General features: G+C 39.0%; 1 protein-coding gene and 2 non-coding genes across 3 annotated transcripts; 2 read left to right on the top strand and 1 right to left on the bottom strand.

Moving 5' to 3' along the window:
* Positions 1-3,100: 3,100 nt before the first annotated feature.
* Positions 3,101-19,893, top strand: LOC144213936 (uncharacterized). The gene is made up of 7 exons (XM_077742661.1): positions 3,101-3,221; positions 5,026-6,074; positions 7,180-7,214; positions 8,903-9,192; positions 9,495-9,768; positions 15,243-15,428; positions 18,310-19,893. Exons 1-6 carry the CDS (start codon positions 3,101-3,103, stop codon positions 15,397-15,399), a joined length of 1,926 nt encoding a protein of 641 aa, XP_077598787.1. The 3' UTR covers positions 15,400-15,428; positions 18,310-19,893.
* A 3,824-nt stretch (positions 19,894-23,717) lies between these two features.
* Positions 23,718-23,799, bottom strand: trnal-aag (transfer RNA leucine (anticodon AAG)). Its single transcript has one exon. It is a non-coding gene; the product is annotated as a tRNA-Leu (tRNA).
* Positions 23,800-25,339: 1,540 nt separating this feature from the next.
* Positions 25,340-25,411, top strand: trnam-cau (transfer RNA methionine (anticodon CAU)). The gene has a single exon. It is a non-coding gene; the product is annotated as a tRNA-Met (tRNA).
* The last annotated feature ends 2,555 nt before the right edge of the window (positions 25,412-27,966 follow it).

Below are 27,966 nucleotides of genomic sequence, written 5' to 3' on the forward strand. Positions count from 1 at the left end.
CTCAATGGACGTTTTCAACTTTTAGTACTATGCGTGTGATTTTATCTAATACAAGAGTGTTGGAGTGTGGGAGAATTTGCAATTTTGATGGATGTTCAAATACTTATATTGAACTCACTGAATTAGGTTATAAAGACACAATAGGATGCTTTTTGTATTGAAAGAAACTTTCATCATGGCCAATAATAAATTTATGGATACTGTGCTGTCTAAATAAAAAAAATGTTATTTCGCTTTGAAGCACACTTTTGATAAACTATAAAGCCATTGATGTCCCACCCAAAACATGGCCCAAACACAAAACTTCACCTCAATGAAAAAATCAGTTTTAAACAGGGGAAAATAGTGTTTGAGTGCATTTATTTTAATCTCAGCTATCACTTTGCATTCAAACACATTTTTTCTTTGATTGAATTGGTTTTGTTTATTATAGTTAGGTTATTTAGGAGTTGTTAAAATGCACAACAATATTTTGATTAAGGAATTTTGTTAATGAATATTAAGACATACAAATAGAATCACAAATGTACATCCTTTATTTTGTTTAACAATATACTTGGGATGAAAAAAATAATCCAGAATTATCAGAGAAGAGTTATTTTTTCAATGATCCACAAACTGGTTCTTTTTAATTCTGCCTGACAAAATACCACTACTTCATGTTTGGCAACTAGCACCTTATTAGGCTACTGTAGCACTATCTTTTCAATGATAGTGAATGACTGTTGAAGGAAGAGCACTCTGTCTTCCTTCTCGGGTTCGATTAATTTCAGATGTGGAAGATGTTGAGTGTCCAAATACAGGCTGGAGACGATGGACAGTGACTTTGAAGGTTTGATTACAGAATATTCTGGGCACAGGTTAACCACGGGCAATGCTGTCGTCCACAAATGCGTCGAGACAGACAACGTTCATTCATTCACCTTTATTCTCTCAAGAGGGTGATATCAAAACTGAACAGGAATGGGATTTTACCCTACTTCATCATGTAAGAAATTTGTTATGAACCAGCGAATAGAAGATAACGACAATGTTGCAAGTCTTCAAGGATAAGCCATTTGTTATGAACTGGCAAATAGAAGATAATGACAATGTTGCAAGTATTCAAGGACACATCTGGCTACAGGACAGAGCTCTACTAAGGAGAAGCTTGAGACTCATGGAGTCATGACTAGAAACAGGCAAAATACATATTTCAACATGAGACCCACTTCATGACCCAGCTATTTGCAAAGCCCCTCTTTTTAGGCAATGAATCGAATATTTGTCCCAATATCAGTGGTGTGCCGTCAGGGCCTTCAAGGCCTTCTCTGCTGGCCTAAGGAATATCTGAATCACAGACCGATGTTAATTATATTTTGCTTATGAAAAAATATATATATACACACATACCCACACACACAGTCACGCCCCACCCCCACGCACGCGCGCGCACGCGCACGCACATACATTTGTTAACTGGTAAATCATGCGAAATAAAAGTGATTATTTCGTTTTGCCTGACACGATCAAAATAATTCCACACTGGGGAAAACTTCTCAGAACGAGCCATAATTACGCCAAAGTCCGTCCAACAGACCCACGTACTTTGATACAGTTTATTTCTTTAAACTATTATCACACTTTGGCCAAACGATACATTTCTTGTTCTTGTCACGTGATTCTTTCTTAAAGCTTTACACGCCCCACTATGGGCTTTCTCTCTTGAGCCATCGGCACAGAGCTGACGCACCAGTGTCGCTCGTTCCATCACTATCTATCAACACACCTGCTTTAGCTTATCCCGGCTAGCAGCTATCAAAGAAACAGGTCGTTGACTAGCATATTTATACTCTAGCTTTATTTAGCTAGCAGCTGTCAAAGGAATAAGTCGACAAAGAAGTCGTTTTAGGTTTCCTAGCTATTTTAGCTCAGCATAGCTATAGCAGCTATGTCGGCAAGACCACAACGGCCAAAACTCCAGGGGGAACTTTTTGAGGTCAAACAGGTGCATTCAACTCACGAGCAATCAACGGTTTGCTACATAACGCAAGAGAAAGTTGTTCTTCATGGACTAGAACAGACATGGGCAAACTACGGCCCGTGGGCCACATCCGGCCCGCTAGGCTTTTTAATCCGGCCCGCCGACGTTGTCCAAATAATTTTTTTTTTTCTTTCTCCAAGATGGCGCCGTCACGCGGAAGCCAGTGACAGTAGCTGTGTCCACTCTTATTTGTTTTTCGTGTTTTACAGCCCCTTTAGATTTTTCTAAATTATATTTTAATATTTCTTAATACATTTCTTTTCACTTGACTTTCTACTTTCTACTTTTTACATTAATGATGAGTGATGAGTATGTTAATACTTTAGTCCTTTTTTATGTTTATGTTTCATATGTACTGTAAACGGATGCACTTTTTTATTTGTATCGTATCTTGTGCTGACCCGGCCCATCTGTCAAATTTTTAAAGTCAATGTGGCCCCCGGGCCCAAAAGTTTGCCCACCCCTGGACTAGAAGGTGGGTTCACTTTCCCCCCATATTATCCCTCAAAGGTATTCTATTCACATGACACTATAGTAGCGTACGTGCGTTTTCAAGAAGTCGCAGTAGCACCATTCGAAGAAAGACGTAATAAATTATTTCTATGTATATGTAACCACTCTAGGAGGGAAATGATGAGTCTCAACGCGTGTTAATACTTACCAACGGCATTAAACAGTAGCTTTCCAATTGCATCCTTATCACAAACAATGTATTTTTCAAATTACGCAAAGCGTGAGCGCCCACCAGAGGCGTTCAAAGGTAAATCCTGCTACTCGCCCTCCATTTTGGCTACATGCTTGAGGGACATAACACTTATTTACATGCTCTAAATTTAAAATTTAAAAATATATAGAAGTAGATGTACTAAAAGACAACGGGAGCAGCGTTCAAACAATGGTGTCAAAGTTGTGGCCCGATGGCCAAGCCTGGCCCACTACCACTCCGTGGTGTGGTCCGCAAAAGTACCTCATATTTAATGCTGAAATTCAAATGCAGCTTATACATGAATAGAATATTAACTATCATCAGAGATCATCACTACATCACTCCGCACAGACATTGAGGTATGGGCTTCCATGGCAAGAGCGCTTCATCTCATAGAACTAACAGTACAATCAGAGGAGGGGATCGAGACCATCTTCGAGGGAAAGAAGGCCGAATACTTGAATCTGGCAGCCAAGTGCCAGAAAATTGTTTGTAAATGCACCATCTACCCAGTCGAGGTTTGCTGCAGAGGGTACGTTAGTCTTCTCCCACAGTTTTTGATCCCTTCATTAATTAATTTTTCGATATGCCAAATCTTGTTATGGGGTGCTTGAGCCTATCCTGGCTGCCTTCAGGCCAGAGGCGAGGAACACCCTGAATCAGTGGCCAGCTAATCGCAGAGCACGACGAGAAAAACAACCATTCACGCTCACACTTGTACCTAGGGGCAATGTACAGTGTCCAATCAGACCCTACCTCTATTTCAGTCTCATTAACCCCCCAAATAAAAATAGATCCGCTACTGAATAAAAGATAATGCTTCTTTAATGCCTCTCCTTTGGCGAAATCAGTTTAACTATGTTAAAATCTAAAACATAAAAAGGAATGTTTACAATGAAAAGACTCCCAAAAAGATTTGAATAATTTTAAGGCGTTACATCACCAGTGAAGAAACTTTTCTGACCAATTGTCCCTCACTTTGAAAAATGCACCTATAAACAGTTTTCAACTCATGTTGCTGTTGATTAAAATACTACAGTAGTTAGTACTGGTCACCAGTCGTTTGGTCGCCGGTCTTTTGCTCGCAGTAAGGGTTATGGTTGTCAAATGTACCGCATTTTCATGACTATAAGGCGCACCACATTATAAGCCCTCAATGAATGACATTTTTCCATATATAAGGTGCACAGTATTATAAGGTGCACTGTATTATAAGGCGCACTGTATTATAAGGCGCACTGTATTATAAGGCGCACTGTATTATAAGGCGCACTGTATTATAAGGCACACTGTATTATAAGGCGCACTGTCTATTTTGGAGTTATTTAAGACTTAAGTGTGCCTTATAGTCGTGAACATACGGTAATTGCTATTGACTTCCAGGAAAGAAGCACTCACTACACAGTCACCTCTAGAGCCAGTCATTGTTGATGTTTTGGACTTTTTTGTATAAAATCTTGCAGTGGGGGAGGAGCTATATGATGGAAGATTTTGTAAACTAAGATGGCATCTGCATATTTAACAGTATTGTTTCAGTTCAGGCGTTTGTGATTTTTTAATATCCGACAGTGGTGGTTTTTCGTTTTTGGTTTTCTGTTTTTTCCATATATAAGGCGCACTGGATTATAATGCGCGCTGTCTAATTTGGGGAAAATGTAAGACTTTTAAGTGCGCCTTATAGTCGTGAAAATACGGTACTTGGATATTAAACACTAACCTTAATCCTAACGGCAACCAAAAGACCGGCGACCAACGGGGACCAAAAGAACTGCGACCAAATGTCCGACTGAGCTACTTCAACTGTTTTTATTTGGATTGGATTGGATTGGATTGGATTGGATTGGATTGGATTGGATTGGATAACTTTATTCATCCCGTATTCGGGAAATTTCTTTGTTGCAGTAGCAAGAGGGTGAGGATGCAGAAATAGGAAAGGCATTTTACACAAATAGGTAGTTAATAGTAAGTTAATAAATAAATTCATGAATAAACATATAAATAAGTAACCGTGTTGCTGAAATACATATATACATACACATACATATATATAGAAGCACATGTATACTATATGAGAATTCAGTACGTCCTAGCCCACAGCCTTTTTTTGGTTAAAAAGCCTGACAGCTGATGGGAGGAAGGATCTGCGGAAGCGCTCCTTCCTGCAGTGAGGGTACCGCAGTTGTGACAAAATGAATGTATGGCGCCCTCTTCCGTTTGGTTTCATTTCTTCTGAACAAGAAATTCAGTCATTTTATAATTAGAAAATGGTTAATCAATTATCTTTGTGTCTTTGCAGGTTTCAGAAATGATCTTAATGCTGATGGGCAGGAATCTGTTGACCTTGAAGAGGAATTTGAGCTCCACCAAATCAAAGAGGAGGAGCTAGAGTTCCCTCAACAACAAATGAGAGACGAGCAACATCCAATCAAAAGGGAGGAAGATCATTTCACCTGGTCACTTGGTGAGTTCGTGAAGAGGGAAGATGTTCTGGGCGTGGCAAGTGGAGGGGCGGAACCTGCAAACACCAAAACATGGCCCCGAATTAAACAAGAGGAGCAAGAGTTCCCTCAAAAACAAATAGGAGAGCAACTTCCAATCAAAAAGGAGGAAGATCATTTCGCCTGGTCACCAGGTGAGTCCGTGAAAAGGGATTATCTGGGTGTGGCCAGCGAAGGGGCAGATTCTGCAAACGCCTCAGCATGGCCCCAAATTAAAGAGAAGCCAGAGTTCCCTCAACAGTGCAAAAGAGAAGACCAACCTCCAATCAAAAACGAATGTGTCAAATGTTCAACCGGGGAATCTTTCAAGTGTGAAGATGATCTGGGCCTGGCCAACAGAGGGGTGGAGCTTCTGAACGGCAGCTCAACAGAAGGATGGCGAGCAGAAAATGTAATTTCTCCTTTATCAGATGGCAACAAGTTGCTTGAAGATGATGATGAAGATGTTATGAAAAATCCCAGCGGTGACAAACTCTGCAAATGCTTTCAGTGTGGGAAAACCTTTGGAAAAAAGTCTTCTTTGAAAGTACACACAAGAACCCACACGGGTGAAAAACCATATTCATGCTCAGTTTGTGGTCAAAGATTCACACAGGTGGGACAGTTAAATAGTCATGCAAGAACCCACACTGGTGAAAAACCATTTTCATGTTCAGTTTGCAGTAAAGCCTTTTCTAAAAAAGACAACTTAAAAACCCACACAAGAACCCACACAGGTGAAAAACCATTTTCATGTTCAGTTTGTGGTCAAAGATTCACAGTGAAGGCAACATTAATTAGCCATGCAAGAACACACACAGGTGAAAAACCATTTTCATGTTCAGCTTGTGGTCAAAGATTCACAGAGAAGGGAACCATTTTCGTGTTCAATTTGTGGTAAATCCTTTTCTCTACTGCAACACTTAAAAAGGCACACAAGTGTACACACAGATAAAAGTTCGTTTTCCTGCTCAGTTTGTAGTCGAACATTTTCCCAAAGGAAAAGTTTAGAAGAACACTTATTAACCCACACTAGAGAACAATGTTTTCCTGCTCAGTCTGTGGCCACAGTTGCGCAACAACAGCGCAATTAAAAAGCTACGCAATTCAGAAACATTTTCCAGGCGCTGTTAATGTTCCAACATTTTCACATAAGGGAACCTAAAAAGAAGTCTCAACAACCCACACGGGAGAAAAGCCCTTTTTTTGCTCAATTTGTGGCAGGAATATCTTAAAAACACAATTACCCACTTCGGTCAGAAACCCTTTTTCTGCTCAGCCTCTTGCCAGAGATTTAGTCGTAAGGATAGGCTTAAAAGATGCAAATGTGTTGTGACAAGCAATAGCCAATGACGTCTTTGCCGGCTTTATCAATTTCTGTATGAAAGATCATTGTAATCAAAGTATAATTATATTTTGCATTCTGAAAATCATGTTTACACTTTTTAACGTGTAATAACAATCCACACTTCAAATTTGTATTTGTCTATTGACTTTGTTTGCAAATCCAACAATAGTATTGAGTGTTATTCAAACATAATCCATTTTAATGAAAATAATTGATAAATTGAATCTAGGATCTAAGAAACAGTAGGAATATGGTGTGAAAGAATGAATTTTGTCAAAATGAATAAGTAGTACAATGTCCTTATACTTTTGTCATTTTATATATCATCTTGTCATATTTTGTGTACTTCCAATAAAGCTCTCTTTTTGGTGAAAATAATTTTGGGGTCTTTTTGTTGAATAAAATGAGCCTTCCAAATTCAACGGTGACAAAAAAAAGAAGCGTTATTTGCTTAGAATTAAAACGTACTTTTTTTCAGTTATGCTTCAAAATAAAACATGAAACAAAAGGAAAGGACTAATTTAAACTTCAATATGGTAGATTTAAGTGACTAAAAATGAGGAATATAATAACAAAAACGCGGATCCAAAAGGCCGTGAGTCTTTTTCTCTTGTATTTCCGGCAGTTGGGCGTAATGCTGCCACCTAGCGGCGACACGGGGTTTCTGTCAAATCAATACGATAGTTTTGGAATAGTGTTTTAATTTTTACGGGTTTTAAGGCAATATGCTTTTTATTTCTTCTTAGCCTCATGAAGGAATCCACGAAAAGTATCGGAACAGAGCATTTGTTCCATTTCCTTTCGAATTTTATGAACGAAGGCTGAAAGCTAGCTCAGCCTAGCTTAGTTTAGCCTGGCATACCTACGACCAAAGGGGACAAACAAGGAGATTAGGATCAACGCATCACCAAGCTAGCTAACAACAAATCCCAAAAGATGTCAGGTAAATGGTTTTATAACTCTCATATCTCTCAAATAGATGATCATTTGAATATTTATAGATTTATTTTCACCCCCCGTGGTTGAGGTTCATCATGTAAAGTTGTAAACACAGTCGAGTGTGACATTAGTTTTCGGTTACATGACAACTGACCCAGTCTTAACGTCAAAAACACCTTTTCCTGATGTTCACGTATACCAAAAATTCGTTTTGAGCTTTTACACGGGTGCACGGTTTGGTTTTATCAGTCGTACCGGAGGACAATATGACACCTCTAAACCAGGTATAGAGAACTTAAGGCTCGCGAGCCATATGTGGCTCTTTTGTTGGGTGCGTATGGCTAATTCATAAGCTAAAAGCCCAGCTTTAATCATAATTTTGATATCATTAGACCCCCGTGTGAATGCATACTCGTTGATTATCATGGATTAGCAGCAGTGTAAGAATGTTATTAAAAGATTTAAGTGAGTTTTGTTCTTTTAAAAGCGGTGTTTTTTTTAATTTGAAATTCTGAGTATGGCTCTCAAGGAATAATATTCCAAAATTAGGTATATTTTATGACCCTCTGTCAATAAGGTACTTGAAAATATAGGCGCTTGCTTGTAGTACAAGTACACATAGTTTTAGCAATAGCACCCATACATTTAGTACAAGGACACACAAGTGCACGCAAGTACACATACTTTAGTCCAAGTACTTGCAGTACAAGTACATATCCAAACAAGAGCAATTGAAAGATGAAAAAGCGGTAATTTGACCACCAGAAAGAGCTGTTTTTCAATTATGGCGTCCAGGATAACTTAATAAATTGTTGATGAAAATTCCGTTCATAATAGAAATTCCAAGTTCAGTCGCGTTATCTATTCTCCGTTACTGATTAATAATTAATTTACTCAGGATTTTATTCTGACGAGTATATACTTAATATTAATCACCGTCGTTTCGTATAAAGTTAAATAATCTTTCAGTTGGTGCATTGATTACTTTTTTCACCAATTGGCGATCATTAAAACGGTGTTTATTAAAATAGCACTTGTTTTCAGATGAAGATGTATTACAATGACAATGTCTTTTGAAAATGGACAATATTGGGAAACCATACTGGTGTCCTGTTTACTCTGTTTTCATTTGAAAAGACAGATTAACATGAATGAAAACTGAAATAAGCAAAGAATTTTGCACACAATGACATTTCTCCACCTCACAGATATCCACCCAGGGCATTGTCTCGACCACCCGGCGTCCGCTCGTCTCAAAGAAGAAGAGAGGTCGCCATATATCAAAAAAGAAGAGAAAGAATTTGTACTCATCAAAGTGGAGGAAAAGTTTGAACCCGTAAAAGAGGAGCAGGAATTTAATTACAGTTGGGAACCCCCACATTAAGGGGGTGCCGAATCCCCTCAAAAAGGAAGGAGACCCCCCCCCCCAATGTTAAAGAAGAAGAGATGGACATCCTCACGTGCACTTTTGAGCCTTTAAAAAGCGAAGACGACGGTCTGAGCGAGGCCAGCAACTGCTCAACGGAAGCACACAAGCTCATTGCTCCGGTAACGGATAGCAACCCCGCTACGTCATTGGACACCGATGACGAAGACGAAGTTCATAATGCCGCGGACCATAAATGCTCACAGTGCGGGAAAACCTACGGGAAGAAGTCCAACTTGAAGAGGCACATGAGGAGCCACGCCGGAGAGAAACGTTTTCCCTGCTCCATTTGGGGAAGAAATTGTCTTCCAAGCGTAACCTAACCAACCACACCCGAGCTCACACTGGTGAGAAACCTTTTTCCTGCTCGGTTTGCGGTAAGAAAATGACTTCCAAGCAGAACCTGACACAGCACACGAGAACACACACTGGGGAGAAACCTTTTTCCTGCTTTATTTGTGGCCAACGATTTGCGGAGAAGGCTAAATTGACGATCCATACCAGAACGCATACTGGGGAGAAACCTTATGCCTGCTCGGTCTGCAGCCAGAGATTTGCGCACATGAACTCCTAAAAAATCCACCAAAGAACCCAAACGGACGAGAAACCATTCTCCTGCTCCGTGGGTGGGGAAGGATTCCCTGCCAAGTCAGATTTAACAAAACACACGAGGACCCATACCGGTGAGAAACCTTTCACTTGCTCACTGTGTGGCCAAAGATTCGCTCAGAAGGAGCACTTGACAGAACACACGAGAACCCACAGTGGCGAGAAGCCCTTTGCATGCTCATTTTTTGGTCAAATCTTCTCTAAAAATGGGAATTTAATGCCACACAAGAACCGACACTGGTGAGAAACCTTTCTCCTGCTCAGTTTGTGGTGAAAGATTGTCTTGGAAATATCAGGTTAAGAGACACGTGTGTGTTCGGATGGAAAATGGTGACCAAAAAACATTTTAGTCATTCATGCTGATTATTTTGGTTCGAATTATAATATTATTATTTTCCACCAGTATAAATGTGACAATCAACCAAGTTGCCATTTTTTCCGGACTATAAGTCCAACTTTTTTTCATAATTTGGCCAGCGACAAATACTCAAGTGCGACTTTTAGACCATATTTTCTCACATGATAGCTGCCTCCGCATGTAAGTCTTTCCTTTAAAATTGCCTTGAAATCATTGAATTTGGGAATTTTTCTCGTATAAGATGCACCCTGATAGGTTCATTAATAATTACACTTCTGATATAATGATCAATCACTGCAAGCAGACATCTTATTCAATTATTGACATTTAATTAAAAAATGCATCTTTGGCAAAACCTTATAAGGGTAGATACATCAAGACTTCCTCCCGATCTCCAAAGTATCTCCTCGAACAGTAATTTCTCGTACAGCTTTAAAGCCATAAATCAAAACAATTACAAGGTTATTGATTAATCCAACATGCCTAAGCAAAACAACATCTGTAACTAGAATAACAAATAAGGTATTTAACAATAACAAAACAGGAAACTAAAACCAACCTTCATTTGAATTTAAACAATCACACCTTCATTTGGCATAACAATTACAATCACGCCTTCATTTGGCATAACAATTACATAAAGAAGCGCAAAGTGTGTCACTATGTAGGAACACTATGCGAGTGTTCCTAAAAGTGATTGATATCCATCTGCTGGTAGCAAGAGTCCTTGACGACTCTTCGCTGCAAACCCGGATCAACAGTCCTCGGAACCAGGGACTGGGTGAGCTGTCAGATGAACAGTCCTTGTGAGAGGACTAGGTGACTGGTTACAACCCCAAGTTCTCTTCGGACAATTGGAAGAATTGTTTAACAAAGAAATGATTAAACACACCCATATATAATAGTATTACAGAATAAACCCAACATTCCACCGTTTTTAAAATATGTATGTTATTAATTATTTTATACTAATCGCAAAAGGAAATGTCAGGTGACTGCAATTTTACCCACCTACTCCTTACTCGCATGGCTGGTCTGAAAAAGAAACATAATCATGTTCGCCCAATTTGTCCTCGGAATTACCGTATTCCTGGACTTCACAGCTTTCCCCGGTACGTTTAGAATTTGTAGGGGAATTTGCAGTAGTTATAAGTCTACTGGAGCGCAAACAGCGGATAAGACAACACCCACACAATGTCAAGGTAGTAGCAAATATGGCTACAGAAAACACAACAGATATGGCCAAATCCTTACATTTTTCAAAGGTCTTATCCCACCAGTCTGTCCAAGCGGATAATTCTACTCCAGAATGCTTTTTCATATTGTGGTTTAGGGCCTGCAGGCCATTAATGGCCCTGGTGAAGGACCCATCGGGTGACGTGTTGTTCGGTATGAAGGTGCAACATTGTTCTCCATTTTGCACACACGCCCCTGTTGGGGCTACTGGCCAACACTTCAATAAACTCGAACACAGGAAAACACACTGAGGCAGATAGAATGAAAGTTAAGGCCGTGTCTGCAGAGGCGGGGAGTCAACAATTAAGAGGCCCGAGAGCGTGACTATCCAAGCTCCTCAAAGCGATCTCCCGCCGAAAAGCTGCTACAACGGTGGTTTTATTAGAGATAAGACAGTTATATAAATGGGAGGCATTAATACAAATGAAGTAGGTGGAGTACAAAAGGTGTAGTGCACATTTTAACCAATAGGTTTAAATTAAATTCTATTCTAGTAACTTTTAATACATCATAGTGAAAAGGGTGCAAGATTAAATAAAAGAATACAATTCATATATTACACAAGATATAATCAATCGGTCAGAGATCAAGGTGGAAGAGGATTTGGAAATTTGAAATTGATTTCTGAAATTGCCAATTAGCCCTTTTCAGGGATGCAGCGATAAATTATGGTAAAAAATATCAAATGACATTTTTGATGAGAATGCAGCAGCAGTATTCCAAATGTGAAACTTGGCGTGAAGGAACAAATAATCTCTGAAATGGGGAATTTGGGAGCAATGAGAAGAAGAAAAACAATTGTACATCAGTTTACTTGGGTGAGCTGCCATATTGAGTCATGGGAAGTCCTATCACTCGACAGGGGCAATGGTGGCCTTAGTACGGTACCACTACACAACCTATGGGTTTAAGTTGTTTGTGGAAATTTTTGCACAGCATTCTTAACCTGCGCTCAGCATATCAGTGCACAATACGGAATTCCAAAGAACCATTTACTTATAGTGATAACAGCACCCAAATTGTGTGAACAAAATAATTGATGGGATTGCAAAAGGTTCCATATTTTGCTATGACATCACTGCGCGTACATAACTGGTTTAACCGGACAACAACATATGAAAATAGTATTTGGTAGACCATACAAAACATCGATATTCACTGCACGATTGGAACTGTATGATGAGGCTAATCTCATTAACTACATAAAAAGAACATTTTTAAGAAAACGCATTGAGTTGGGGTTAGCAGAAGGAGACTGTGCTTCTCAACAGGAAACGGACTTGACCAACGGTGGTGCCAGGAGACTAGGGGCTCAACCTGAAGTATATAGAAGAAGCATTAGCCGACCCAAAGGGGGAACGTCCAACTTGTTGCTGACCAACCAGCAGACATGAAAATAGCTGAGAGGGGTATATGGATCCACCTTTTGCACTGTATGAAGGTTTCATCAGTTTAAACGTTTGGGGGGACAAGTGAGAAAAACTTTCTGATGAATTAATTGAAACGGCAACCACTCCAATATTGATTGGAAATATTATTGCAGAGAGCAATGCCATAAACCATAGGGAACTCTTTTATATTGGTTTTATTGTCTCCATATGTGTCCAAATGTGAAAGTGATTCAACTGAGACTAAACCTTACAAAGGGTTAAAAAAAATGACCAGACGAGGGTAAATACGATCGGATATAACAGCAACTCCCTAAAGCACCATTCTTTGGGGAAAGTGTTTTTACAAAAAAAAAGTGTCCTGCTTGTAAAGAAAAGGAAAAATATTGAAATGGTGTCCATCCTGTTACGCAAGCAGTGAATGACAAGCCAATTTTTGTGCTACCTACCTGTTTGAACCTTAAAGGGCATGGTCTGAATCTGGTGCGGTAGATGAGACATTGTGTGCCCATTGTCCAAAACAAATTGCGCCACTGATTGCACGTTTTGGCTTATGGTGGTGAAATTGTCCAAATACATTATAGAATTCCTCTCATAAAAGAAATAGGACTATGTGTTTTGGTTTCACTGTTTTAATCAGTATGTTTTAGAGTGGAGGAGATACAATTGGCGGCTCAGAATTTCGGTGCGGCAGCTGGCCTCTCTCGATGACGTTGAGCCTCATCGATGGATGGCGATCTGACTTACCGGTTCGTTTGCCAAATTGCAGCAGAAGTTTATTTTTTTGGGTAACGCCAAATAAAAATATGAATAGGGTGAACAACAATCATTACAATGTCCAAAAAAAAACAAAAAGAAATTGAATTTACATTGAAAAAACAGCTGGCAGCCTCATGACTTTCCAGGACTGCAAAGCAGTTGATATGCTTCTGATGGTCGATGTGCTCTTGATGGAGCCGGGGGCATATGCAATGTTTGAAAATGTTGCACTCCACGACACGTCCTTCACCGAGGTGAAATCAATGGCTGTTTTGGCTAATACTTTGACAATGTGTGGGTATTGTCTTAGCCCCTGCTTACGCTCTTTGCTAGACCGACTTATGGTTGATGCAATTGCTCTAACAAATTCCAAATTGGAAGGATTGTATTTTCTTACTAGACAGCCTACTCGTGATAACATTGATGTCCAGGATTATGCAAATTGTGAAAATGAGTTGAACGAGAATTATTTTGTTCTTCCTTTTCAGGCCAGATATGCAAGTAAGGAAGGGCTGGTAAAGATAGAATATATAGAGTTATTGACATTAAAAAGTCATTTTAATACATCTCTTAGAATAATAATGCTCGCTCCCAAGTTAACCGAAACAAATTGAAGGTCACTCCTCTTTGCAGCTGGACTTCTCAGAGCTATTGTTCACACCGAGATCTCTTGGGAAGATACAGAGGACTTTCAATTGTTTTGAGAAACATCGGCTTCTGAAAGTGTGGTTCACATCAAGCTCTCTTAGGAAGATCCGGAGGACTTACAATTTGTTTTGACTTCTGACAGTGTTGTCCACAGCCCTCCCTCGGGAAGATCTGACAGATCTTCAATTGTTTTGAGAAATGAGATGCATATGATTGAAATACAACTTTGGGAGCAGGTTAAGAAAGAGTGAGATCAATTTAATAGGAAAAATATTTATTACCAACTTGCAACAGTGGAGTCCCGTTCAGCGCGATTTTCTTGCACCTCTGTCCGAATGAACAGTGGGTCCATCTTTATCTAGGCAAACAGGGTCATATTTCTAAGACAGCAATGTAGGACAAAGTTTATGTATAAAAGTTTAGGCTGATATGGTTAGACATTTGCAGGGCTAAGTTGTATACAAACACAATATTTTTTATAGCTCACTGAAAATGCTGCAGCCTATCTTACATCGCGCGATTCGAAAAAAAAACAATTAGTAAGCGAGTTGGCCACATCGCACAATACAAGCAAACAATTGCAAGGTCAGGTAGTTAGCCTATCTTAGATTCTATGATCTTAACAAACAATTGTAAAACCAGTTTGGCCACCTGGCTCGACATAAACAAACAATTATTGAAACGTTTGGCTTAGTCTATCCCACAGCATGTTGTAAATCTTATGTAATAAATAAGCAAGAGAGGCATCGATTTGACAGAATGATCTGGGACGGAGAGGAGTCAGGTTCGATTTTCTCTTGCAAGACACCGGTTATGAGTCAGATGCCTATTGGTGAACCTATCTATCATTTGCCATAAAGAAATACTCTTTTTTAAGATAAATCTGAAACAGATGAAGTTCAAGGTGCCCCTTTTTGACAAAACCATGGTAAAATATCAGTAATAGTCAACTCACGGTTGGCTTCCTTTTAGAAAACAAAATCAAAACTAGATAAAGGCAGGGTCATTGGTGCAGTTTATCTTGATCTCAAAAAGGCATTTGACACCATTAACCACCAGATACTGCAAACTAAACTGTCTAATTGTAATTTCTCACCAAGCATGCTAAATTGGATTGAATCAAACCATCAGAAAAACAGTTTCGGGGGGTACCGCAACTCAGTGCTTGGTCCACTGCTTTTCAGCCTTGACATAAATGATCTGCCAAACTGTTGTGCTTGGATTGTCACCTGAAAAATGTATGCTGATGTTGCCGTTCTATTTGTCCACATGAAAAAAAAAACATGCTCATCTCTCATCTCATCTTGTCTTCCTCTTTTCCCAAGTCGGGTCGCAGGTACAGCAGCTTCAGCACAGAAACCAAGACTTCCCTTTCCCCAGCCACTTCATACAGTTTTTCCGGTTGTATCCCAAGGCGTTCCCGGGCCAGCGGGAAGACCCCTAATGTGGATACATTGCGGTTCAGAAAATGAGATGAGATGAAGGGGAGATTTATTCTTTTCATTTCATTGGTGAGTAAATTGTTTTATTTTATTCTCATTTCTTATACCTTTCCTCTCTTTATTAAAAAAGGTAATACAATTTAAAAAACAGAAAAGACTAGTTAATAAATATGTATTAACATTTCACAAAAAATATTTATTTTTGCCAGATCCGTTAGACAGGGAATACTCTAAATCAGTGGCCAACCAATCGCAGGCTTTATGGAACCATCGGCAAACACCGCATGGCAGATCTACTTTCCAGGTGTCTCTCGTTCTCAAAAGTTGACGCTGATTACTTTGGTCCGTTTCAAGCAAAAGGGGCAAGAGGCCTAATAAAGAAATGCTCTAATTGGAATCATTTACTAGTAAGCCATGAGTCAATTTGCAGTCCAGTTTGGTTCTTTTTGTTTAGAAGACTAGATGAGTAATTCGCTCTGTAAAATAACGGGGGCAGGCATTACATAATTTTGTGTAACAAAAATGAGAAAAGACAGTGGACAGCAACTACGGTTAATTCCCAGTCAAATATGGAGTAGAGGTGCATTCTTAGAGAGTTGATTTTAGATGAAGTAACCCCTGACTGCACTTTTGTGCTACTTACTTGCAAATATTGACATTTTATACAAATCTTATACAAGCGCGTCTCCGGTTCAAAATGACAAGAAAGCTTTTATAACTATTGGCTGAGTTATTTGTTTTTGCAGAGCCTTGATTTCCATACATACAGCTTTTCCAACTGAAAGTCAATATTGATTTACTATATAACAATCTATAAGAGTCACTGTTGAGTCAATTAAATCAAGTGATTATAGGTGTAATTTTTACCCTTAGTTCCTAATGCAATCAATATTTCATGAATAATCAACATGTACTCACATGGATTTGTAACAATCTAATGTGAACATTGAACTTCAAGTGCTATTATACTCAAATCTACTGTGTATGTCTTCCTATTTTGTTCAAAACTGTCAACCCAATTCACCTCGCACGCAATTCTAAGGGTCAAAATTAAAATAAAATGTTATAATAACATCTATGTGAATTTTGAAATAAGATTTTGTGATAAAATGAAAATAAGTAGAAAAACATTGGACGGCGCCCGTGGTTCGATCCCAGTCCGGGATTGAGTAGAAGCGAATGCTTAGCAAGTATTGTTTCTAGATGAAGTAACCACTGAGCTAAACCAATGTGACAGTCTAAGTGAAAAAACAACTATTTATATAATCTGAATATATGAATACCTGTCAACTTGTACGTTTTATACGTATTTAATACGTGTTTTTACCATTTCAAATCATATAAGTCGTACACCGACTTTTGTACGGGAATTTTTTTTTTAAAAAAATCGCCATATTTATGAAAACCGATTTCAACCAGACCATTATGGCTAAAATCGAGATATTCTCGTAGGCTGGTAGCCAACGATGCTACTGTCATAGATCGTTACTATTGTCACGGTATACCAGCAAATATTATCCTCAATCGTATGTATTTTTTTTGCGGTGCGTACGGCAATATCGATAAAGGATTACATGCGCATGCGTAGATATACATAGAGTAAATATCGTGGAAGCAAGCATGGAGGAGCCACCTAGTAAGAAACGAAGAACTCAAGGATCGGGTCAACACCAGAAAGAATGGGAGTTACTTCAAGGTGATATGCTGGCTGGATTAAAGCATCGTTAAGAGGTACTCAATTCTCATTCTGTGTCCCTTGCAATATTATTGCAAGGGACACAGAATGAGAAAAAAATCGTAAAAACCACTCGCAGCAACTTTCACGTCTTTATTGAATAAAGACGTGAAAGTTGCTGCGAGTGTATTTTACGATCTGAAGAGCCACTTTAAAACTGCCGGACACGTGGAGAATGTGGGAAAAAAAAACAATTCACATGTCCCATTAACCAAGCACTTCGTCTCTACCGCAAATCCTGCAGCATCCCACAAGACGACAAATGCGTTAATTCTCTACTGCCATTTTCTTGCAGAGCACAACATTGTTCACAGCTAAGATTTTAGCACCTGAATCCAATTCCTTAACTCTGTCTTATCCCGTCTAACAAAGGAGCGTGTTCACCATCGGAAGAGACAGACCAGGCCAGAACGAGTGGATCCACAGATGGTTTATTCCTAACAAATTGATCTATACAGAGCAGTCTGTGTGATACTAACTTAAAATGAGTGCTCAATAATACAATAGTAACGCAAAATGAATCAGCTATACTAAAATGAATAAGCTAAATTTATCTTCATTTGATAATCGTACAACAGCAATATAGAACTGAGGCAGCTATAATAAAATGAATAAGCTATTTATATATTTATTCATGTATTTATTTATTAACTTACTATTAAGTACCCATTTGTGTATAATGCCTTTTCTATTCCTGCATCCTCACCCTCTTCCTATTGCAACAAAGAAATTTCCCGATTACGGGATGAATAAAGTTATCCAATCCAATCCAATCCAATCTTCGTTTGATAATCGTACAAGAGCAATATAGAACTGATGCAGCTATAATAAAATGAATGAGTTAAACACATCATGTTCTCCATTAGATTATATGGTTAAAATAAGTCATATTCTTCAAAAGTTATGTTTCCGGATCCACTGACAGCTAATGTAATTTATTATTATTAACAATGAATCAGCATTTATGGCACCGTGTCAAGCATAACGGCCATGGGAAATGCCCCGTTTGTTATTTAGTTTTGATAATTCATGCATTATACCTGTTGTGAGAACAAAGCTCTTTGAGTTCCTGACATTGCTGCCAACTTTAATTGTGAAAAATATGTATTATTTACCAACTGTGTATATATATTTTTTTCCAGAAAGAATTGTGTACATTGTTGAATATATATTTATGTGATTAAAATGTTATATTTTAATATTATATTTTTACAGGATTTGCATGTCGGAGGACCAAGGCTATGTTGATTGTTAAGGAGAGCTTTGCACGTGGCTACACCCAAGACGTCATTCAGTACTGCAGAACTCACCCATTTACCCTCATGACTGATGAAAGCAATGATCGTACTACCAAAAAGCAACTTGTTGTGTTAGCTCACTACTTTGATGGGGAGAACACAAATACCAGACTCCTTGATTTACCAGAGTTGGCATCAGGCACAGCAGCATCAATCTTTGCCATTATTGACAACATTTTACGAGAAAATGACATTCCATGGAGTAACGTTAAGGGATTTGCAAGTGACAATTGCAACACCGTGGTTGGAAAGAAAAACTTTGTCTTGTCTAGGATTAAAGAAAAAAAATGGGGCTGTTTTTAGTGTTGGATGCATTTGTCATCTTGGCAATCTGTGTGTCAAAGATGGACTGAAGACATTGCCAGTAAACATAGATGCCTTGCTGGTGGATACATATATATATATATTTTTTTAAATAGTTCCGGACGAATTGAGGATTTTAAAGAGTATCAGGACTTTAAAAATTCCGAGCAAGAACAAATCCTAAAGCATTGTCCGACACGATGGTTGTCTCTGCAAAAAGTGGTTGAAAGAACGTTGTCTCAGTACGAAGCACTCAAAAGCTACTTCGCTAGCCATGCGGATGTTGAAAGGGCAGGTAAAGTGAAAAACATCCATGATCGACTTCAAGGCCCTGTTACTCTCCTCACACTCCACTTCCTCAGCTTCATCCTGCCTCAAATAAATCAATTCAATATTGTGTTCCAAACAGAGGCATGTATGATTGGAGATTTGCTCCCAGAAATGGAATGACTCTTAAAGAAACTCTTGGTGAAATATGTGAAAATGGAACATGTCAAATCTGCTGATAGCCTGCTGGCAGTTGATTATGCAAACAGATGCATGCAGCATGATGATAGCAGGCTTGCTGTTGGCTTGGGCACCAGGGCCCTCTTCCAAGACACCAATGAGGAGGATGAAATCAGGCAAAGCATCACACTAGCCATGCAAGCAACCTTTTTTCCCTCTGTTCGCTCAGTTTATGAGGCTGTACTAACTAAAATGATACAAAAATTTCCATTTGAGATTACAATACTGAGTGACTTGGTGGTGTTGGACCCAAGAAAGAGAGAGATGTTGGATTACACAAGTATTGTTAAGATTGCAAACAGGTTTACACCAGACTTTGATCAGGAACAATTAAAAGATGAATGGGAAGACTATCAACTAATACCTGATGATCTTCTCCCTCAGAAAAGTCAGGATGGACAACCAATTTGTCCAGAGACATTTTGCCCTCATGTGTTCAAAATGAAAACAGATGAGAAAGATGTATCGAATTTTACTCCGCCTTCCTCACAGTAACGCTGATAGCGAGCGGGTTTTCAGCCATGTGAGGAAAATTCATACAGAGTACAAAAAGATAATGGGAACAAACACTCTTACTTCTTTATTACAGATGAAATTTAACTGTGACAACTGTTGCTCACAAGTGAGACCCTAATTAGAGCCGATAAATTCTGCTAAATCATGCACATTGGCTTACAATAGGAAGCACTGAAGGCACTGTAAACTTTTTAAATTGAATAAAAGACTTTGTATGCAAATTACCTTTGTTATTTCTACTACACTGTCTGGTTACTGCGAGTAAACATGCGTCGTACGGTGTTTGTAAGTTTTTTTGGGGTTTGTAAAGGAAATATTAATCATTTATAAGGGCAGTTATCGGCAGAGGTTGACAGGTATGCTAAATCGAAAAGCTACATTTTGATAAAAGGTTGGGTAATTTCAAGGACATTTGCTTTAAATGTTACATTGTGTTTGATCTTATTTCAAGTTACAAATAACACATTTCAATATTTAAATCTAATGGTTTTTAAGGTTACTTAGCAATTTTTAAATAAGGTGCATCTATATGTGTCTTGAAATCAAACATATACCTTCTTGGGTCAAATTGAGAGAACAAAATAATTTGCAACGGCAGTCGCTCAGTTGCCGGTAACCGGTCAAATAGTCCCGGGGGCTATTTAGCCAGTGACCGCCCAAATGACCTATATGGCCCCATATGGCTAATAAGCCGATGTGACAGTATATATTATCTAATTCTATAGTAAACCCTTACCCTCCTTTCATATTTTCACAACTTGTATCAAATAACAGTCCACTATCTCAGCATTATATTAATATTGTGATAGGTTCATTTATAATTACCCTTCTTTGTAATTATCAATAACTACAGGCAGACATCTTATTCAATTATTGTCATTTAAAGAAATAGATTGGATCACGGATAAGAACCTTAAGGGGAGGTACATCAAGCAACAAGGATTTCCCCTTCTCTCCGAAGCATCTCCTCAAATAGACATTTTCGTACGACTCTCATTGCCATGAATCAAAACAATTTACAAGGTTGTTGATTATTTCATAATGCATAAGCAAAAACAACATCTGTAACTATAATATCAATCAAGGTATTCTACCAATAACAAAACAGGACACTAAAACCAACAACATTTGGATTAAAAACAATCAAGCCTTCATTTGACCTAACAATCATATAACAATTACATAAAGAAAGACCGAAGTGTGTCACGAGGTATGGCCACTATGGTGGAAATGGCAGAAACAAGATCTTTGTTATAGGCCAGTGACCCTGGCTCCGTTGCAAAATAGATAAAATCGATCTCGAAGCCACAGATTGGGTGAGTTGCTGTATAAAAAATCCTTGGATAAGAAGTCCACGTGAGAGAGGACTTGACGATTGTATATGACCTCGAGCACTTTAGGAATAATAAGAAGAATGATTTAACAAAGAAATGAATTACTACTCATATATGTATCATAGTAATACAGAATAAACCCAACATATTGCTCTGATTTGTCTTTGAGTCATCAAAACACAGGGATATGACTTTAATGTAGACTAAAGGGAAGGTCAATCCATTGTGAGTATTGAAATTTGGTAATATTTCTCCCATTTCTAAAGCAATACTCACAATAATTGGCAGCTATTGCCTGCCAACTTTACTTACTTTAATACACACATTAATGCGTTAATGGTCTTTTTTTCTGTTTATGTTTCATATGTACTGTTAACATATGCAGTTTTCTAATAAGTATCGTTTGTATCTTGTGCTGACCCGACCCATCTGTCAGATTTTTAAAGTCAATATGGCCCCTGGGCCGAAAAGTTTGCGCATCCCTGCACAAGACAGACGAGCCAGGGGTGCCCACACAATGACACTTTTTTCCTTAAGTGGGTAATGTCCCATATGACCCCGTCATAGATCATAATTCGACAAAACCAGGGCTCGTCCAGGAGTTGGTCCTGGGAAACCTGGCACCACTAAACCATCGAGCCAGGGGTGCCCATTGCCTCACACTTTTTTTCTCAAGTGGCCAAAAATAGGTCTCATCCACAAGTTGGACCTGGGACCTCTCACAGACTCAAACCTGGAGTGCCCAATGGGTGACACTTTTTTTCTTGCATGGCTGATCTCCCATATCACCCCATCATAGATCACAATTCGACAAAGCAAGGGCTAGGCGAGAATCATACCACGAGACCAACAAACTAGATGTGCCTATAAAGTGAAATTTTTGGTCAGGTGAAGTGAGTGACATATCAACCCCCATAAAAGATCACAATTCGACAAAGGTAGGGCTCGTCCGGGAGTAGGACCCGAGACCTCTCGCACCCGAAGCGAGAATCATACCACTAGACCAACGAGCCAGAGGTGCCCATATAGTGACACTTTTTTTCTTGGATGGCTGATCAGGTGAAGTATGTGACATATCAACCAACCCCTTTCATAGATCACAATTCGACAAAGCAAGTGCTCGTCTGGGAGTTGGATCTGGGGTGGTGAGGGACCCATCGGGTGACGTGTTGTTCGGTATGTAGGTGCAACGTTGTTCTCCAAACATTTTGCACACATGCCCCCTTGTTACGCAAGGATCATATCCACCGCTATGCGATCCTGGAACGCCATCAGACTGGTAGCTGCCAGTTGGTCCTTTATGGCCACAAATCCCTTTTCAGTATAATTTCCAATCTTTGGACATTGTACTGCAGGTAATTTATTCAATCTACATTTTTGTTTGGGGACTCCCATCCTACTGCGATCGGATTAGCCAGCTTATAGTCATCTGGTACGCCCCGGGGGATGCCAATCGCATCAATGTATGTTGGATCTCCTTCCCTTCATGCCGCTCGACAATGTCCACACCAGATTTCTGAGCAGCCAATTGTATTTCCTCCACTGTAGATGGAAAAGCAGACACTGGTAAGAGCAGTGAGACCAAAGCACTTAGTCCTGCCACGTTTCGACAGGAGTTGTATAATTTATCTCCACCACACCACCACCATAGGTCAGAATGTGGTATCAGGGGTGCAGTTTGTTTTAGAACGGCGACATACCACATCTCATTTATCGCCACCAGCTTCAGACTATGCGCTGTAAGGTTTAAGCAGGTAAAATGATTAAACTGTGGAAAAATTGACTTCCCATTTACAGGAACAGGATAGACACTTTCAATATTTTTCTGTACAAGTAGGACACGTTTTTCATTTGTAAAAACACTTTCCCCAAAGAATGGTGATTGAGTGAGTTGTTATATCCGATCGTATTTCCTTGTCTGGTAGTTTGTTTTAGCCCTTTGTAAGATGGTTTAGTCTCAATTGAAACCCTTTCACCTTTCGCATATGGAGACGTCAAACCCATTATAAAAGAGTTCCCTATAGTTTCATGGTATTGCTTGCTGAAAAATAATCTTTCCAATCAATATTGAGGTGTTTCATGCATCTTATGAAGTCAGAAATCTTATCTTACCTGTCCTCTCAATGTTTCAACTGAGACCACCCTTTTACAAAAGTAGCCCCACATAGTGCTGGCGCCTGTTCTTTACACACCATTAACATCACCCAATTATCCCCCGTTTGGGAAATCCCTGTTTCAGAAATAAATTTCACAAGTTAATATGTCAGTCCAAGGTTTCCAATCTTGACCAATTTCTGCAACAATGTGTGAAGTTGCTTAAAACTGTAGTCTTAATAATATGTGCATTTCTAAAGAACATCCTGTCTATAATCTGTCTTAATATTATGCTTTTCTATGATGTCTATAATCTCTTCTCAACATCTCTCAGTGTTCAATTGTTGTACTTTTCCATGATTACTATAATCTCAACTACTGTACTTTTCCATGACATCATGCTGAAACTCAATAATAGCAACATTCACCTTGGGAAGATAAGAGAGTTCCTCGGAGCCGAGCCCGAGTTGTCATCTCAGGCCTCAGACCTTTCCCAGCAGCCGGTTGCTTCAAAATGTGACACAGTCTCATGCCTGTCTGTAACTTCACTCCCAACAAGATCAGAAGATATTGGCAGTGGTGGGATTTGAACCCACGCCTCCTAAGAGACTGGAGCCTTAATCCAGCGCCTTAGACCGCTCGGCCACACTACCTTATATGAGCGTGTGGAAGTTTTCAACAAACCTACAGCAATCTATCCCAGATCTCTGAGTATGCAGTGGGACACCCGGCTGACTTGCAGGCAGGCGTGGCCTCAATTCCCAATAGTGGCGGTCTGATTGTGAGTGCAAATGGTTGTTTGTGCCCTACGGTGTTGTTTGCCTTTTGCTTGATGCCTGGGGGATAGACTCCACCAACCCCCGCAACACTTGCTAGGATGTGTAGTATGGAATATGAATGAATGAAATTTACATTACATTAGCATGCCCAACTCCAGCCTTCGAGGGCCACTATCAAATTGGTTTTCCATGTCTCCCTCCATCAACACGCCTGAATTAAATAATTGGGATCGTTATCAAGCTTCTGGACAGCTGCCTGATGAGTTGACCATTTGGTTCAGATGTGGTAGAGGAGGGAGATATGAAAAATAGACCGCAAAGGGGCCCTCGAGGACCGGAGTTGGGCACCCCTCCATAGTTAAATTACTGACATTTTGGTGTCATGAGAGACACTAATGCTAATCCTCAAGAAGATTGCCAATTTTTAATGTTTAAAAATAGTAACATTGATATTAAATTAATAATTTTTGCCAACCTATGAGAAAATATACCTGACAATATTAAATTTGACAGTGATAGGGAATTTCACATTGAAAATGTATCCTTTTTCCACATCATACAAAGCAATTTAGTAACACACTATTTTGAAGCATAACCCCAAAAATAAATCTAAAATCGTTTAACAAAGTCAATTGCACATATGTCAAGTAATAAATATAAGCTCCTTTTCAATCTCAAAATGTTAAGATTCAACTTATATTACAATACAGTTTCTGACTTTAATCGTATTAGACCACCTAAAAAGTTTAAAGATGATGTCTATATATTTAAACAACTGCAAACATTGTAGGGAATAAGCTTGTAACGTTTAAAGAAAGTTTTAATTTGAAAAGATGCACACGGGTAGTACGCTTGTGACAGCTTTTTGACATGTGGTATGATTTACTATGTTTTTACAATATCCGAAATCCACGAAAACCCACACAGGTGAAAGACCATTTTCCTGCTCAGTCTGTTGTCAAAAATTCAGTTGCCAAAAACCTTAAAATCACACTAAAGAACATAGACAGGTTAGACATATTTTCTTTGTCAGTTTGTAGTTAAAAATTCACTTGAAAGGCCAATTTAAAGCATCACAGAACGAATCCACACACAGGAAAAAAAAACCTTTTCCCTGCCCAGTCCGTGGTCAAACATTCAATCACAACAAAACCTTAAAAAAAACACAAATTCTCACAGTTGTATAAAACAAAAAAATCCTTCCACTCGATTTGTAAAGTAACATTGGCTATCAGCCAAAGTGCCAGTTAAAATTGAGATGACAGGTCAACAGTCCTTGGCACGAGGACTCAGTGACTTGATACGACCCCGAGTTCTCTTCAGACAATTTAAAGAAGCTTTCATACAAAAATTATTAACTGCACACATATATAATATAATTATCGAATAAACCCAACAGGTAATGATTGGAAGAAGCAGAGTGGCGCAGCGGAAGCGTGCTGGGCCCATAACCCAGAGGTCAATGGATCGAAACCATTCTCTGCTACTTACAATTATTACTTTTTTTTTGCAGATGCAAAATACCTCACTTTCAAGTGTTGCAGTTGCTGTGAAAAACTGATCTTTATAATTATTAATTCTTAAAATTAATAATTCACTTCACATTTTCAATGTGTCATTTTCAGAGTATGGGAATCGGGTATAAGGTAAATTTTTTGATTCAATGAATGACATTTGGGGCAGCCTGGTGGTGCGGTTAGCCCCACAGTTCTGGGTTCAAGACCAGGTCGGTCCAACTGTATGGAGTTAACATGTTATCCCCTGTGTGGGTTTCTTCCGGGTACTCCGGTCTCATCCCACATTGGACATTCTAAATTGCCACTAGGTGTGAGCGTCATTAGTTGCCATTGACAGGGAGAGATGTCCAATCCACTTTGACTGCAATCCCTCTGGTCAAATTGTATTGCATGCCTGTCGTCGTCAATGGGAGTGAAATAGGATCACTTGCTCTGGCAGATAATGAGTTAAGATAGCAAGTCACAAGCATGTCCATAAAGGTCAGGCTAAACAGATCTGACACATTTGTAGGTTTTAAAATAATGCTAACAAGGTCTGGCTCATTGGTCTGGTGGTGTAGTTCTTGCTTAGGGTAAGAGAGGTCCTGGGTCCAACTCCTCGATGAGACATAACTTTGTCGAATTGTGATCTATTATGGGGGTTGATATGTCACATGCTTCACCTGAGAAAAAAAATGTGGAATTGTCATATATGGTGGGGTGGTATGGGACATTAGCCATCTGAGAAAAAAATTGTCATTGTATGATCATGTCTGGCTTGTTGGTCTAGTGGTATGATTCCCGCTTCGGGTGTGAGAGGTCCCGGGTCCAACTCCCGGATGGGCCCTGGTTTTATTGAATTAAGATATATGATGGGGTGATATGGGACATTAGCCATCTAAGAAAAAAAAGTGTCAGTTTAAGAGCACCTCTAGCTTGTTGGCCAATACTTCAATAAACTAGAACATTGGAAGACATACTGAGGCAGATATAATGAAAGTTAAGGCCGTGTCTGCAGAGGCGGTGTTGGGTTTATTCTGTATTACTATTATAAATATAGTTGTATTAAGTCATTTCTTTGTTAAATCATTCTCTTATTATTCTCAAAGTGTTGCGAGGTCATAAACTGCCGCCTAGTCCACTCTCACATGGGCTTCTCCAAGGATTGTTGACGCTACATCCAAATACGCAGTATCGGACTGTGAGGGTTGTTGATCAGGCAAGGACTCGATATCTGCCATTTCCAGCAACGGAGCCCATAACAAAGATATTGTTTCTGCCACGTCCATAACACTCGTGACGCACTTCGGGCTTCTTTATGTAATTGTTATATGATTGTTAGTTCAAATGAAGGCGTGATTGTTTTTGTTTTAATGCCTTAAAGCTGTATGCAAAATACTGTTCGAGAGGGATACTTTGGAAGATCGCCTCCCTTAAGGTTACTTACCTGTGATCCATTCTATTTAATTAAATGTCAATAATTGAATAAGATGTCTGCCTGCAGTTATTGATAATTACGGACGAAGGTAATTATTAATGAACCTAACAGGCGGGGATGCAACAATTCAGAGGCCGGAGAGTGTGACAACTCTCCAGGCTCCCCAAAGCTATTTCCCGCTGAAAAGCTGCTTCAACAGTGTTTTTAATAGAGATAAGACAAGTCATATGAATGGGAGGCGTTATTACAAATGAAGGAGGTGGAGTACAAAACGTGTTGGGCACATTTTAACCAATAGGTATAAATTGAATTCTATTCTAGTAACTTTTAATACATCAGAGTGCAAAAGGGTGCAAGATTAAATATAAGAATAAAATTTATATTTCACATTAGCCACCTAAGGAAAAAAGTGTCACCGTATGGGCACCCCTGGCACGACTTTCACATTGACTTTAGAAATTTGACAGATAGGCCGGGTCAGCACAAGATACGATACATATAAAAAAACTGCATCCGTTAACAGTACATGTGAAACATAAGCAGAAAAAAAAGAAGTAAAGTATTAACATACTCATCACTCATCATTAAAATAAAACGTATAATGTACAAAGTAAAGTAAAAATGAATGTTATAAGAAATATTCAAATGTAATTTAAAAAAAGATAGAGGGGCTGTAAGACATGAAAAACAAAAAGAGTGGACAGAGCTACTGCCACTGGCGAATTGTTCAATCGAAATTTTTGTCGTAAGACAAAATGTTGTATGGCAAAGTGGTCATATCACAAGGTTCGACTGTACAGTGTTTAGCATGTGAGAAGGAAGATTATGTTTAGTAATGTTTATTTACTTTTGATGTGTATGCGTGAATGTGCGAGTCTCGGGTAAAGCACATGGAATAGTAAGCATAACTTCAACTTTTGCCCTGGCATAACATAAGATGTTGTCTTGATGTTTCTTCAGTTTCTGTGATCGGTTAATTTCTCTGCTCCAGAAGGCAGAAGATGCCACCCAAGTTGTGAACCATCTCAGTGAGGGAATACTATCTAGGTTCGTTCACACATTTCTGTTCTTCCCAAATTGTTGTGAAATTAAATTTGTCTTCATACT

Source organism: Stigmatopora nigra, chromosome 20 (genome assembly GCF_051989575.1).
Source record: "Stigmatopora nigra isolate UIUO_SnigA chromosome 20, RoL_Snig_1.1, whole genome shotgun sequence".
NCBI lineage: Eukaryota > Metazoa > Chordata > Actinopteri > Syngnathiformes > Syngnathidae > Stigmatopora > Stigmatopora nigra.

Coding starts and splice junctions, on each gene's coding strand:
- LOC144213936 (XM_077742661.1), top strand. CDS start 3,101: ATGGCAAGAGCGCTTCATCTCATAGAACTAACAGTACAATCAGAGGAG. Junction 3,222..5,025: donor CAAGTGCCAGAAAATTGTTT/GTAAATGCACCA, acceptor GTGTCTTTGCAG/GTTTCAGAAATGATCTTAAT. Junction 6,075..7,179: donor GTGGTCAAAGATTCACAGAG/AAGGGAACCATT, acceptor TATTTCCGGCAG/TTGGGCGTAATGCTGCCACC.